This window comes from Ranitomeya imitator, chromosome 2 (genome assembly GCF_032444005.1).
Source record: "Ranitomeya imitator isolate aRanImi1 chromosome 2, aRanImi1.pri, whole genome shotgun sequence".
In the NCBI taxonomy this organism is placed as follows: Eukaryota; Metazoa; Chordata; class Amphibia; order Anura; family Dendrobatidae; genus Ranitomeya; species Ranitomeya imitator.
In genome coordinates, this window is record NC_091283.1 from 323,680,376 (window position 1) to 323,697,065 (window position 16,690).

At 42.0% G+C, this 16,690-nt stretch overlaps 1 protein-coding gene across 3 annotated transcripts in view; it reads left to right on the plus strand.

The window, feature by feature from the left end:
- The first annotated feature begins 7,882 nt into the window (after positions 1-7,882).
- The window catches only part of LOC138663512 (gastrula zinc finger protein XlCGF26.1-like), a 34,146-nt gene continuing 25,338 nt past the window's right edge, over positions 7,883-16,690 (plus strand). For all 3 annotated transcript variants that reach the window (XM_069749752.1, XM_069749754.1, XM_069749753.1), the window contains exons 1-5: positions 7,883-8,024; positions 8,154-8,333; positions 8,417-8,540; positions 8,624-8,721; positions 10,126-10,216. In XM_069749752.1, the coding sequence (XP_069605853.1) occupies positions 7,944-8,024; positions 8,154-8,333; positions 8,417-8,540; positions 8,624-8,721; positions 10,126-10,216 (574 nt within the window). In that variant the 5' untranslated portion in view covers positions 7,883-7,943. The remainder of the gene's footprint in view (positions 8,025-8,153; positions 8,334-8,416; positions 8,541-8,623; positions 8,722-10,125; positions 10,217-16,690) is intronic.

Here is a 16,690-nt window from a genome sequence, read left to right on the forward strand (position 1 = left end):
AGTTCTTTTGTCTGCTGAACCGCTGCATGACCAACTCTACCCTCTCCTAGTGTATCCTCACCCATCCCCTGCAGACTGGGAGCCCTTGCAGGCAGGGTCTTGTCTCCTCCTGTACTTGTGTGTGCCTTGTTTTGCTCATGTTTAATTGTATTTGTCTATATTTGCCCTGTACACATGTAAAGCGCCATGGAATAAATGGCGCTATAAAAGTGTATAATAACAATAATAGCCATGTTGGCTACTGGCATTACTGCGACTCTCCGGCCGCATCACGCTATCGGGTTTATAGAAGACATGCTCGGCACACCACCCTCTAAGCAAGTCATGGAGAGTCGTTATAGTAGGGAGCGCTTAGATTATTGTCAGCCCCCTAAGTATTATAAAGTTGTATTCTTCAGTGTCTTTCATGTGTTAACCCCTTCACCCAGAAGCCTGTTTTCACCTTCCTGACCAGGACAATTTTTTTCATTTCTGACCACTGTCACTTTATGAGGTAATACCTATGGATGCTTCAATAGATCCTAGTGATTCTGAGATTGTTTTCTTCATAACGTGTTTTTACTTCATGATAGTCCTAAAATTTCTTCAATATGACGTTTATTTGTGAAAAAATTGGAAATGTGTCAAAGTTTGAAAACTTTGCAATTTTCGAACTTTGAATTACTGTGCCCTTAAGTCGTAGAGATAAATCACACAAAATAGTTAATAACATCTCTCACATGTCTACATTACATCAGCACAATGTTGAAAACATAATTTTTGTTGTTAGGACGTTATAAGGGTTATATTTGACTAGTGATTTCTTCTTTTTACAACAAATTTACAAAGCAATTTTTTAAGGACCAGATCACATTTGAAGTGACTTTGAGGGGCCTATCAGACAGAAAATACCCAAAAGTGACACCATTGTAAAAACTACACCCCTCAAGATGCTCAAAAGCACAGTCAGGAAGTTTATTAACCCTTCAGGTGCTTCACAGGAAATTAAGCAACGTGGAAATGAACATTTAACTGTAGTCACAAACATTATCTTTTAGCAACATTTTTTTTATTATCACAAGGGTAACAGGAGAAAATGGACCACAAAAGTTGTGGTGCAATTTCTCCTGAGTACGCTGATACCCCATATGTGGGTTAAAACCACTGTTTGGATGCATGGCAGGGCTTGGAAAGAAAGGAACACAGTTTGACTTTTTGAACACAAAATTGGATGGAATTGAGAGCGGATGTCATATCACATTTGAAAAGCCCTTGCTGTGCTTAACAGTGAAAAAAACCCATAAGTGACCCCATTTTGGACACTACAGCTCTGGCAAAAATTAAGAGACCACTGCACAGATTTATAAAAATTAGCTTCTCTACATGTCTGACAGCCATTCCATTCCAGTGTCAGAGTACACCTCATTCTACTTAATGTGCTTCTGATTAGGTGATCACCATAACCAAATCTTATTTAATGAAGGAAAGTATAAAAAAAACCCTGCTGTGGTGTTCACAATCCTCTTGCAATAGGACAAGCTGGATGGCAAAACAAGAGTAATATCCCAAAAGTAATAGGAATGAAAAAATAACTTTTAACCATGCCAAAGGAGTTGAAATGAAATGTCTTGAGTGAGGAAAAGAAGGGCTCAATTATGGCTTTACTTGCAGAGGGACACAGTGAGCGTCATGTTACCTCCATCCTTAAAATTTCTAAGATTGCAGTCCATTACAACAAGCAGCAGACATTGGCTACATCAAAGCTACAGACCAGCAGAGGGCGAAAACGACTCTCCACTGACCGGGATGACCGCCATCTTATTTGAATGTCACTCAGCAATCGCATGATGACGTCAAGTGACCTACAAAAGGAATGGCAAATGGCGGCCGGGGCGAAGTGCACAGCAAGAACAGTTCGTAACGGCTCCTAGAGGCAGGACTCAAGTCATGTAAAGCTACAAAAAAGCCTTTCATCAATGAGAAGCAAAGGAGAGCCAGGCTGAAGTTTGCCTTGGACCATAGAGGACTGGAGTAAGGTAATCTTCTCTGATGAGTCTAATTTTCTGCTTTGCCCAATACCTGGTCGTCAAATGGTTAGACGGAGACCAGGAGAGACGTACAAGCCGTCTTGCACCCACTGTGAAATTTAGTGGAGGATTGGTGATGACCTGGGGATGCTTCACCAAGGCTGGAATTGAGCAGGTTAATCTTTGCAATGGATGTATGAATCGAGCCGCATACAAGGTTATCCTGGAAAAACAGTTGATTCCTTTTGCTCAAGCAATGTTCCCCAACACTGAGGACTGTTTTTTTCCAGCAGGACAATGCACCATGCCACACAGCTATGTCAATCAAGGTCTGGATGAAGGACCACCACATCAAATCCCTGTCATGGCCAACCCAACCTCCAGACCTGAACCCCATTGAAAACCTCTGGAATGTAATCAAGAAAAAGATGGATAGTCACAAGCCATCATACAAAGAGGAACTGCTTAAATTTTTGTACCAGGAGTGGCATAAGGTCACCCAAAAGCAGTGTGAAAAACTGGTGGAAAGCATGCCAAGATGCATGAAAGCTATGATTAAAAATCATATTTATTCCACAAAATATTGATTTCTGAACTCTTCCTGAATTAAAACATTAGTATTGTTTCTAAATGATTAGGAACTTGTCTTTTTTGCATTATTTGAGGCATGCAAGCGCTGCTTTTTTTATTATTTTGACCATTTCTCATTTTCAGAAAATGAATACAAAATTTATTGCTTGGAATATAGGAGACATGTTGTCAGTAGTTTATAGAATAAAAGAACAATTTTACATTTTACTCAAAAATATACCTTATAAAGAGAAAAATCAGACAAACTGAACATTTTTCAGTGGTATCTTAATTTTTGCCAGAGCTGTATACTACAAATAAAACCATTATAAGGACAAAACCGCAAGCAATAATAAATAAATAAATATTTTTTTAAAATTAAACGTATATTTAATAGTATGGAAGGGGGAGGTATCAGAAATACCGAGTCTTATTGATTATTTGAATAGTAACTGTTTTAATCTGAAATTCACTTACCAACATCATATCGAGACTGTGAACTTATTAGATATTAGTTTATCTGGCTATGCAGATTAAATAATATCTGTAACACCGTATAAAAAATTCTCGGAGGTAAATAGTATTTTACAAGCTTCCTCTTGTCATACCGTCATGTAATCAATAATCATCCAATTGGTGAGATGATTCACCCAATGGAAGATCTATCACTGTTCCTTCTACGCTCGCTAGATACACTTCTCTTTTTTTACTTGGATACTCCATAAGGGACCCCATTTTTGAAACTACATCCCTCAAATAGTTTATCTAGAGGCATAGTTTTATAGTAATTATTATGTTTTTAGTTTTACTAGTGTATGAATTTATAATGTGGTGTTATGTATAAGATGTGTGGAGTAAATCAGATTGTAAAAGTGTGTTGTGTCACCAGGGTAAAAACTAATTTTATTAATTTGTGGACCTGTACGCTTTGAAGCAATCCTTAATTCAAAGACCAGGTTTCTTAGGGCAGGTTTCACAATGGTAAATTGTGTCCTTTCAGATTCCCCTCTTGGAGCATACTCTGCACCGTTTTTGTGATCTTCCTTTCTTCGCAGTTTGGGGAACCGATCCTGGAAAATGTTGACCTGGGACAATACTAGCACTATCAGTTTCAAAAGTACCGGAACCCTCACCTTCCTGAGTGCCAAACATTATGGCCTTGGTGACTACCTCCTGAAACTGAAGGAAGGTCCCTGTATTGCCTGCAGATCAGAACAGCAGAAAAATATTGTATGGTGCCATCTATACAATGTGCACAGCCAATTTTTGTACCATACTTTAGCTTTTCGCATGGCACTGTATGGTTGGAGGATCTGATCTGAGAGATCTACACCTCATGTACCGATTGTAATCCAAGTTACAATCTGGCTTTGGGACTGGTGTTGTGGTACCAGGAACAGTGACAAGGGAGCTGTTGTCACGGTGTATGGTGGTGAAGATAAGAACATCCCTTTTGTCCTTACACTTGACCACCAGCAAGTTGTTGCTGCATTGGGCTCGGCTTTTGCCTTTTCTCTGCATTTGCCCAATTAGCGGCTTAGGGAGGCCTCTCTGATTTTTTCACATGGTGCCTTCTGACAGATAGGGCCTTGAAGAGTGGGATGCTGGTGTAAAAGGTATCAATGTAGAGTTGATAACTAGTGATGAGCGAGTGTACTCGTTTCTGGGGTTTTCCCCGAGCACTCTCGGGTGACCTCCGAGTATTTATGACTGCTTGGAGATTTAGCTATCATCGTGGCAGCTGAATGATTTACAACTAGTAGCCTGCTTGATTACATGTGGGGAGTCCGTAGCAACCAGGCAACCCCCACATGTACTCAGCCTGGCTAGTAGCTGTAAATTATTCAGCTGCCGCAATGAAAACTAAATCTCTGAGCACTAACAAATACTCAGAGGTCACCCGAGCATGCTCGGGAAAACCCGAGCAACGAGTACACTCGCTCATCACTAGTGATAACCCTTATCCAGCAGTGGGTGCAGCAATTCCCACACAATTTTCACTCTCGCCCCCCAGGACAAGATGGCATTCAGGGGGGTTAATCTGGGTGTCCTTTCCCTTGTAGACCCTAAATCTGTGGGTGTACCCTGAGGTACTTTCGCACAGTTTGTACAGTTTGTTGCATACCTGGATCTCTTACTGGGCAGGTATTGTTGAAATTTTAGCCTCCCTTTGAAATGAACCAGAGATTCATATATAGCGATGATCCTTCGGAGGTTGTATGACACTGCGCATTATCATTATAATGCTATCATTTTTGGATCTATTCAAATTGTGTCCTTGCCATGGCCATACAGAATACCGGTGTACTGTAGAGAATATCAGTATTCCAGTATCGCCGAAGCTCTGGTTTTCGGACTAAGGCGATGTGCAGCACAATTCCCCAAAATGTCATCATCACTGCTGTATCGACAGGGGTCCAGCTGGTGTATGATGACGTGGGATTTTGGGTGAAAAATAGATGGGCATACAAGTTTGTCGGGGCCACCATAAGATTTATTATTTTGTCACTGAAAAAGAATTTGAAGAAGTCAATTTCAGTGAGGCCAGTGGTGTCAAACTGGATTCCTGAGCTGTTGATGAAATCCTGAATGATGGGCTGATAATTTTCAGGGAGTGCAATCTATGTGGGATCAATTGGAGGGGTTGTCTGGGTCCTAGGGCGCCTTACCAGAGGTCCTTCCTAACTAAATGAGAAGGAGGAGGACAAAAGAAATGTGGGATCTTCCTCACTGGTTGAATCTGTGTTGGAGGCAAGGAAAGCATATGCCTCTTCTGGTAAATACCGTTTTGATGAATGGCCATTTTTATTTTTTCTTGCAAACCTCCGGGAATGTGTGTGTAAGTGGTGCTTTTATACGTGTAATGTGTGGGGCTTGTGTATTGGATACTATCTATTATAAAAAGTAAAAATCCAGAAAAATTGGAGACAGCACACCGTTTGTAGTGAAAAGGAGCTATTTAATCAGCCCAGAAAGCGACGTTTCAGTCTCAACAGGAACCTTTCTCAAGCTATCCGAAATGTTGCCTTCTGGGCTGATTAAATAGCTCCTTTTCACTACAAACGGTGTGCTGCCTCCAATTTTTCTGGATTTTTATAATTGAGGTTTGGTATTTGCCTGGGGGGCTCTGCACCCGGACTCTTTCTTTGTGCTGCACTAATTTTCTTCCTATTATAAAAATGTAGAAGAAGCACTTAGAAGAAAAAATTGAAAAGAAAAAATAGATGTAAAAAAGAAAGTTTGTATAAAAAAAATTAGATACGTTCACTACACTAATTTCCACTCTATAAATTTTCCTGGCACTAACTCTTCTTTTTTTTCTGCAAAAGAAAAACAGACGTCATCAACAATGTAACGTATGCTACCCTTATGCATTACCTAAAAATTTACTTAACGAAAATAATTATTTGTTTGCAAAAGAAAAATGAACGTCATCAACAATGTGACGTACGCTCCAATAATGCACTAGAAATTACCCGGCGATGACCTTTTTTTGTGCAAAAGGAAGACGCAACCTCCGTCTCTGTACAGGTACTCGTCACCAAATACTGTGACGTCCGATACACTAACTCGCTATGTATGAAACTATTATGTGCAATTTTTTTTTCTCTCTAAAACTATTGTATTTTTCGGACTATAAGACGCACCCCAAATTATGGGGTGGAAAATAGCAGAAAAAAAGATTTTCATATGATGGGGTCCGTCTAAGGGTATGTGCACACGTTGTGGATTTGCCTGTAGAATCTTCAGCTCAGGTTCTTCCTCTCTTGGCAGAAAACGCAGGTAAAAATTTGATGCGTTTTTCATGCGGATTTTCATGCGTTTTTGTAAGCTAAATAAAGATCTATTATTTAGCAAAAAAAAAAGAATTGTGATGTCATTTCTTGTCCAACCTCTTCATTTACATACTCCATTGAAAAATAATGTTTACACACAGATAGATAGATAATAGATAGATCTATAGATAGATGGATAGATAGATAGATAGATAGATAGATAGATAGATAGATAAGGCTGGGTTCACAGTGCGTTACAGCAGCCCGTTCAACACATACGTTAAACGGGCTGCTGTAACGCAAGTGCCGACTTGGCACCATCGCTAGCGCAGATAGAGCATCTGCTAGCTCTATCTGCACCAGCAGTGACGGACCCGGAAACGCTGCAGCCCGTGTCTCAGGGTCTGTCACTCAATGACGGCACATGGCTAGTGCACACTTTTGGCACATTAGTATATGGGAGGGGGAAAATGTTTCAAGATTCGTGGTGACCATGGCGGCCATTTTGAAGTCTGCTATTTTGGATCCAACTTTATTTTTTCCAATGGGAAGACGGTCACGTGACTCATCAAACTTATTGAGAATTTCACAAGAAAAACAATGGTGTGCTTGCTTTTAACATAACTTTATTCTTTCATGAGTTATTTACACCATTCACACCATTGTTTTTCTTGTGAAATTCTCATTAAGTTTGATGGCACATGACCCTCTCATGGTCTCGTGGCACAGGGCCTGTCTCATGGTACAGGGCCCCCACACAGTATAATCTTCTTACAGTACCGCCAACCTTCAAACACATTATGATAATATGAGATGCCCCACACACAATATTCTACCACCCAAAAAACTAGATAATAACTCACTTATCCCCATTCTTGATACCATATAGCCACTTTGTGTTTTTCGTCTAATATATGGAAGCCTACAAGAAAATGCTAAAAAAAAAAAAAGCATAATATAAAGAGAGAATAAAACACTGTACATGGAGACATTGCTATCAAATATCTCCTGTCTTGGTTCTTACAAAAAAACTTTTAAAAAAGCTTCAAACTTCTGTGTGTGAATCAGACCTGAGATCTAACGTGATAGAAGATTACAGTGTGGGGAAGACGGGAAACCTTTGGCCGGTGGTGATGGAGTCAGTGACTGACTCTGGACAAATATGTTTCTAGAGCCGTAGTAGAAGATGAAGATGTCGTCCCCATCATGAAGTAGTTATTTCTCCTGTCCCGGGTAATGAATATCTCCTGCAGTATTGCTAATGCCGATTCCAGGGTTGGTAAATGAGACGAGAATTAGCGTTATGGAAGATGAGTCTATGAGGAACATATTCAGCTGCCGACTCCGAGGAAGAAACTGCTTGTTGTCTGTGGCCTAAAATATATAGGTCTTATTAGTAGATGCAAAGAAGAAAACTAAATACTGTAAAATAATAAATCTCCTCATATGTTTCCCTTATTATCTCCAGTAATTGTATCATTACACAGGATTTTTATGATGTTATATTGGCTCATCTTCTCATTCAGGTCTCTACAATATCGGATCCTCTCAGTGAAGATCTTCTATAGAAGAGAATTGTCCTGATTTACCCATGATGGATATGGATAGAAACAAGATGGCAGAGAGGATTTTACACCTCACCCTAGAGATCATCCTCCGGCTTACCGGAGAGGTGAGAGATTCTGGTGACGTCACATTACATCATTCTTATCTATGGAAATAACAGACGGACAGAACTGGAGAGGTGAGGACTCTGGAAATGTCTGTAGTGAGATTTATTAATGTGTCTCTCCATTACCAGGATTACACAGTAGTGAAGAAGACCTCTAGTGATCGCTGTCAGGACCCTGTGTCTGAGGGATGGGGAAGACCCCTGAACTCAATCATGGGGCCTCCACCTCACTCCCTGATACATGAGGACATCAATGACCAGAAGATCCTAGAACTCACCTACAAGATGATTGAGCTGCTGACTGGAGAGGTGACACTGCTGGGAATGCTGGGACATTATACAGTAACGCTATGAAGGGACCAGGGGGATGATGATATCATTGTATGTGTCAGGTTCCTATAAGGTGCCAGGATGTCGCTGTCTATTTCTCCATGGAGGAGTGGGAGTATTTAGAAGGACATAAAGATCTGTACAAGGACGTCATGATGGAGGTTTCCCAGCCCCTCACATCACCAGGTAATAGACAGGACTAAATACACACAGCCTATAATTATCTGTATGTAAAGAATGAATTCAGCCCTTGTATGTGTTTCCTCCAGATCTATCCAGTAATAGGACAACACCAGAGAGATGTCGCCTTCCTCTTCTTCCAGAGGACTGTAAACAAGAACATCCCAAAGTTCCTCAGGATCATCAGGTAGATGGAGAGAAGGTGTCATTAGATCTCCCCCATGATGTGTAGGCAGCTGTGAAGGTCTTGTGCTCAGTCTTGTTTTATCCACCAGTGTTATATGTTTTACTAGATGGTGGCCTGATTCTAACGCATCGGGTATTCTAGAATGTGTATGTATGTATATAGCAGCCACATAGTATATAGCACAGCCCACATAACACAGACAGCCACGTGGTATATAGCACAGCCACGTGGTATATAGCACAGCCACGTAGTATATAACACAGCCACATAGTATATAACACAGCCACGTAGTATATAGCATGGCCACGTAGTATATAGCAGCCACTTAGTATATAGCAGCCACTTAGTATATAGCACAGCCGCGTAGTATTTAACACAGCCCATGTAATATATAGCACAGCCCACGTAGTATATAACACTGCCCACATAGTATATAACACTGCCCACGCAATATATAACACTGCCCACGCAGTATATAACACAGCCCATGTAGTATATAACAGCCCACGCAGTATATAACACTGCCCACGTAATATATAGCACTGCCCACGTAGTATATAACACTGCCCATGTACTATATAACACAGCCTACGTAATATACAGCACAGCCCACCTAGTATATAACACTGCCCACGTAGTTGTAGCAGCCACGCAGTATATAACACAGTCCAAGTATTATGTAGCAGTATGGGCACCAAATCCCCGTTAAAAAAATAAAATAAAATAAAAAATAATTATATACTCACCCTCCGGCGGCCCCCGGATCCAGGCAAGGCGCTCAGCGATGCTCCTTGCGACGTTCTGGTCCCAAGAATGCATTGCGGTCTCGCGAGATGATGATGTTGCGGTCTCGCGAGAACGCAACGTCATCATCTCGTGAGACCGCAATGTATAGCCCGGAGCGTCGCGAGGAGCGGTAAAGGCCCCGGAAGGTGAGTATATCACGATTTTTTATTTTTTTTAATTATTTTTAACGTTAGATCTTTTTACTATTGATGCTGCATAGGCAGCATCAATAGTAAAAAGTTCGTCACATAGGGTTAATAGCAGCATTAACAGACTGCGTTACACCACGTTATGCCGCGGTGTAACGCAGTCGGTTTAATGGACTGCTACAATGCTATGTGGGTGGCGGGCGCTGACTGGGGGGGAGTATGGAGCAGGCACTGATGGCAGGGGAGTAGGGAGCGGCCATTTCGCAGCCGGACAGTGCCCGCCGCTGGCCGCGACCAATCATCGACTTGGGATTTCCGTGACAGACAGACAGAAAGAAGGAAGGAAGTGAGCCTTAGACAATTATATAGTAGATACTTGTGTAATGAGAACGGTGGAGATGGCAGGATTAGAGCTGATCATAGATGTGACTTCTCCATCTGTCTGTGACTTTTACAATATTTGTTTCAGGGTGAAGATCTGACCCATATTAATACTACAGAGACATATGTGAGGGGTGATGTATGGTGTAAAGAGGAAATTCCTACATATGACTACCCAGGTGAGTAGGAACCACTAAATGTAGAGAAGTCACAGATTCTTCTCCGTCACCGGCTGTGGCTGCTTTATCGGTGGTGTAGTCCGGCCGTATCACAATCATGTGATCACCATTATACCTCTAGACCACAACATTCTCCTCCATCCAAAACTGTTCTAATGACTTTGGAGGATCCACCTACCCTCTGAGTTTAGAAGACGCTGTTACCTGCCCAGATCTGTGAACTGTAAAGCCAAATGACAGCGTACGTAGAGTGTGCTGACAAGTTAGAAAATCACTTCAAGAAAAAAATTATGATGTGTAAGAGAAAGTGGAGGGTAATGATGCTGTTGGCTTCCTAGAACCCTGATATCTTATTGGATGAATCTTCCTTCTCTCCCTTCTTTTATAGTAACATAGTTAGTAAGGCCGAAAAAAGACATTTGTCCATCCAGTTCAGCCTATATTCCATCATAATAAATCCCCAGATCTACGTCCTTCTACAGAACCTAATAATTGTATGATACAATATTGTTCTGCTCCAGGAAGACATCCAGGCCTCTCTTGAACCCCTCGACTGAGTTCGCCATCACCACCTCCTCAGGCAAGCAATTCCAGATTCTCACTGCCCTAACAGTGCTGCTGAATGTGATCATATGGTCCCTACAAGACCAGGTCCAGTCTTTCTGGCCAAACTTTGCTTCTATAATCAACAACAGTAAATGTGCAGTGAGGCCAAGTGTGAATTTCTGTACAATAACAACAGTTTCCCTTTATCCTGACTTTTCAATTTGTATTAAAACTAATTTCAAGGAGGATTGTGATAAACTACATATAAAACACTACACCTGTGCCATGATATATCTCTAAGCTGTGCATGGCTGATGGCTGTAATATACATTTATTCATGCCTGCAGGAGATGTGTTGGCTCGAGTCCTGGTTTCATGGATTCACTCCACGTCATAAATGACATTAGGTTTTCGATCCTGAGGAATTCAAATTACTGCACAATCTCTCCTGAAATGGGGGCACTAATACTTTCTCTACTCTTCTGGTCAGGACTCATAGTAGTTCCAATGGTCCACCATAAATGAGTGCAGCTCCGGTTTACTGTCGGAGTTCTCCCCTCATACATACGTTGTTGTTGGGGATGTAACATTTTATTTGTTCTACATCTTTTTTTTACCTATCGTTCTGTATGATAGTTTGATTGTGGTGAGATTGGTCTGCCTCACTTATGTGAGTCTGTAACTCCCTCATAGTCTTAAAAAAAGCTCTCCATCTGCTCTTCCAAATGCCTAAGATCTAAATTTAAAGGGAACCTGTCAGCAGGATTGTGCACAGTAAAGGTACCGTCACACATAACGATATCGTTAACGATATCGTTGCTTTTTGTGACGTAGCAACGATATCGTTAACGAAATCGTTATGTGTGACAGCAACCAACGATCAGGCCCCTGCTGGGAGATCGTTGGTCGCTGGGGAAAGTCCAGCACTTTATTTAGTCGCTGGATCTCCCGCTGACATCGCTGAATCGGCGTGTGTGACGCCGATTCAGCGATGTCTTCATTGGTAACCAGGTTAAACATCGGGTTACTAAGCGCAGGGCCGCGCTTAGTAACCCCATGTTTACCCTGGTTACCGTTGTAAATGTAAAAAAACAAACACTACATACTCACATTCCCGGTGTCTGGTCATGTCCCTCGACTTCAGCTTCCCACACTGACTGGTGAGCGCCGGCCAGCCGTAAAGCAGAGCACAGCGGTGATGTCACCGCTGTACTTTATGGCCGGAGCTCAGTCAGTGCGGGAAGCTGAAGGCGAGGGACCTGACCAGACACCGGGACTGTAAGTATGTAGTGTTTTTTTTTTTTTACATTTACAATGGTAACAAGGGTTTACCCTGGTTACCAGGGGACTTCGGGATCGTTGGTCGCTGGAGAGCTGTCTGTGTGACAGCTCTCCAGCGACCAAACAGCGACGCTGCAGCGATCGACATCGTTGTCGGTATCGCTGCAGCGTCGCTTAGTGTGACGGTACCTTAACCTACACACAGTGTCAGGCCAGCGCCGTTATACTGATTACACTGATACCCGGTGATGAAATCCGTCTTGTGGTTGTTGTTTAATCTTTATTTGTAGTTTTCAGTTAATGAGATTCTCATGCTCTGGGGTGGGGCTGTGGGCGGGGCTGTGGTGGGACTGTGGGCGGGGTTTTATGTAGTGCTATGATTATATATTCATCTGTTTTGGCTTATGACAGGTCAATGATCCCTCAGTAACCTGTCCCCTATTTTATGTAATGCATATAATAGTGTTGATATTATTGTTGATAATGCCTATAATATTGTGGCTATTGTGAGGCTTAGAAAAATAAATTACTTCCAGCAAAATGACATCATCGGCTATAGCATTTATCTCTTACTTATAGATGCTACTATGCAGGCGCCGCCATCGCCGGTGACATTTTGCTGGATGTATTTTTTCTCTAAGCCTCACAATAGCCACAATATTATAGGAATTCTCAACAATAATATCAACACTATTATATGCATTATGTAAAATAGGGGGCAGGTAACTGAGGCACAGTGACCTGTTATAAGCCAATACAGATGCATATGTAATCACTAGTGATGAACGAGCCTGCTCGCCACTACTCGGTGCTCGCCCGAGCATCGCGATGCTCAGAGTTGGCCGAGTATTTCTGGCTTTGGTCGGTGGTAGTTCGGGTCACCACCCTGCATATTTGGCGCTCTTTAGAGGCAATCTTTAGGGATTGCCTGCCACACACTGTAATTGTAATTGCTGCCGTTATCTGTTTTTGCATCTTATACCTGAACCTCTTATTGTAAAGCAATCCATAGCCCCCTTTTGTTCTACATTTATTTGCTTGGTCACGCTGCAAACTACAGCCTGGTCATTGTAATTGAAGAGTGTGCAAATCTACGAATTGAAAATGTATTTATTTATTTTTTGTCCCAGTCATCAGATGTGAGTGCGCCCAAAAATTATTTTTTTTTATTTTTTTGAGGTACGATCTAATATTTTGTAGTGTCTTACAACATTTTTAGACACCATTTTGCTGCCCCAAAAATCTGTAGCTTTTCTAAAAATATTTACTTACAGTTCATAGATTTATCACTGTGAGTTGTACGCCACACGCATCGCATATAATTGTGCCAAATATCTCACAATTTCAATAATAAACAAAAAAATATTGCTCCAAAAGACTGTGTTTAGGTGGGATGGTCTACCCACCTGAACAAGTGCTCAGTTTTTTGGCCCCAGCGAGGCTCCGTGCCTCAGTGACGTCACACACTGCCGAGCAGTGCTGGACATTTTTTTCTTCTCTCCGTGTAACCAGGGAGGCCACCGGCCGGGACGTCCTTGGCTCTGCGCGGATGAGGGAGTCCTCCCTGCTTATTGCATAGATCCTCAGGAGGTATACACTCAGCAGATCTCTTACTCAACCCTGCATGGACTTGCAGCAGGGCACTAATAATCTGCGAAGCACTGGCAGATATCTGCAGATCAATCAAACTCTCGCCTACCCGACTCATTTAACCCTAAGGTATGTGAACCTAATTAGTGTGCAAACAAAACCCATTATTTAAGGTACCGTCACACTCAGCAACTTTACAGCGAGAACGACAACGATCCGTGACGTTGCAGTGTCCTGGATAGCGATCTCGTTGTGTTTGACAGGCAGCAGCGATCTGGATCCCGCTGTGCCATCGCTGGTCGGAGCTAGAAGTCCAGAACTTTATTTGGTCGTCAGGTCGGCGTGTATCGTCATGTTTGACATCAAAAGCAACGATGCCAGCAATGTTTTTACATGGAGCTAACAACCAACGAGAACGATAAGTGAGTCGCCGTTACGTCACTGGATCGCTCCTGCATCATTCTGGAGTAATAATGTTTGACGTCTCTACAGCGACCTAAACAGCGACGCTCTAGCGATCGGCTCGTTGTCTATATCGCTGCAGCGTCGCTGAGTGTGACGGTACCTTAAGTGTTATTGCCTAAGGCCTGCAGGCTGAATTCTCTGTGCAATTACAGCAGTGATTTGTTGGACTAATGGCCCTAATGGCTCATTCAGTGTCCACACACTAGCAACTCGAATCAGCTGTATACATATAATCGCATCTTACTGAGCACTTGTTCAGGTGGGTAGACCATCCCACCTAAACACAGTCTTAGCGCTGTATTTTTTTTAAATTATTATTGTATCAATATATCGACGGAAATTAGCACACTGTCCATCTAAGGCCAGCGTCACACTAGCGAGTTTTACGGACGTAAGAGCGCATAAAACACTTCCGTAAAACACGCCTAACAAACATCCCAATTATTCTCTATGCCCCTGCTCCTATCTGCCGTATTTTACTGATCAGTATTATACGGCTTTCTACGGCCGTAGAAAATCGCAGCATGCTGCATTTGTCACCGTATTGCGCAAAAAAAACGCCAATGAAAGTCTATGGAAGCCAGAAAAATACGGATTACACACGGACCAGCAGTGTGACTTGCGAGAAATACGCAGCGGTGTTAGAGAGAAAAGCCGACAATTCAGTGCGGTGTACAGTAAAATCACACTGACAGCTTACAGTAGAATAGGTAGAATAAATGTGTACACATAGAATAGGTATATATGTGTATATATATATATATATATATATATATATATATGTCAGTGAGACACATATATGTATATATATTATTATTTCATACAGCGCTAGATAGCTTTAAAGCCGGTAATTCAATTGCCGGCTTTTGCTATCTCCTTCCTAAACCCGACATGATATGAGACATGGTTTACATACAGTAAACCATCTCATATCCCCATTTTTTTTGCATATTCCACACTACTAGTGTTAGTAGTGTGTATGTGCAAAATTTGGCCGTTCTAGCTATTAAATTAAAGGGTTAAATGGCGGAAAAAATTGGCGTGGGCTCCCGCGCAATTTTCTCCGCCAGAGTAGTAAAGCCAGTGACTGAGGGCAGATATTAATAGCCTGGAGAGGGTCCATGGTTATTGCCCCCCCCCCCCCCCCCCTGGCTAAAAACATCTGCCCCCAGCCACCCCAGAAAAGGCACATCTGGAAGATGCGCCTATTCTGGCACTTGGCCACTCTCTTCCCATTCCCGTGTAGCGGTGGGATATGGGGTAATGAAGGGTTAATGCCACCTTGCTATTGTAAGGTGACATTAAGCCAAATTAATAATGGAGAGGCGTCAATTATGACACCTATCCATTATTAATCCAATAGTAGTAAAGGGTTAAAAAAAACACAAATACATTATTTAAAAGTATTTTAATGAAATAAAAACAAAGGTTGTTGTAACATTTTATTCTACGCTCAATCCTTCTGAAGACCCTGGCTCTGTAACAAAGAAAAATAATAAACCAACAATATACATACCTTCCGAAGATCTGTAACGTCCCACGATGTAAATCCATCTGAAGGGGTTAAAATATTTTACAGCCAGGAGCTCTGCTAATGCAGGTGCTCAGGGCTGCAAAACCCCAGGGAATGAAGGTAAAGTAGGTCAATGACCTATATTTACCTTCATTCGCGGTGAGGCGCCCTCTGCTGGTTGTTCTCATATGAACTCGAGCCTGGGAGCTTTCCAGGAAAGTTCCCACGCTCGAGGGACAACCAGCAGAGGGCGCATCACTGCGAATGAAGGTAAATATAGGTAATTGACCTACTTTACCTTCAATCCCCAGGGTTTTGCAGCCACGAGCACCGCTGCATTAGCAGAGCTCCTGGCTGTAAAATATTTTAACCCCTTCAGATGGATTTACATCGTGGGACGTTACAGATCTTCGGAAGGTATGTATATTGTTGGTTTATTATTTTTTCTTTGTTACAGAGTGAGGGTCTTCAGAAGGATTGAGCATAGAATAAAATATTACAACAACCTTTGTTTTTATTTCATTAAAATACTTTTAAATAATGTGTTTGTGTTTTTTTTAACCCTTTACTACTATTGGATTAATAATGGATAGGTGTCATAATTGACGCCTCTCCATTATTAATTTGGCTTAATGTCACCTTACAATAGCAAGGTGGCATTAACCCTTCATTACCCCATATCCCACCGCTACACGGGAATGGGAAGAGAGTGGCCAAGTGCCAGAATAGGCGCATCTTCCAGATGTGCCTTTTCTGGGGTGGCTGGGGGCAGATGTTTTTAGCCAGGGGAGGGCCAATAACCATGGACCCTCTCCAGGCTATTAATATCTGCCCTCAGTCACTGGCTTTACTACTCTGGCGGAGAAAATTGCGCGGAAGCCCACGTCAATTTTTTCCGCCATTTAACCCTTTAATTTAATAGCTAGAATGGCCAAATTTTGCATATACACACTACTAACATTAGTAGTGTGGAATATGCAAAAAAAATGGTGATATGAGATGGTTTACTGTATGTAAACCATGTCTCATATCATGTCGGGTTTAGGAAGGAGATAGCAGAAGCCGGCAATTGAATTACC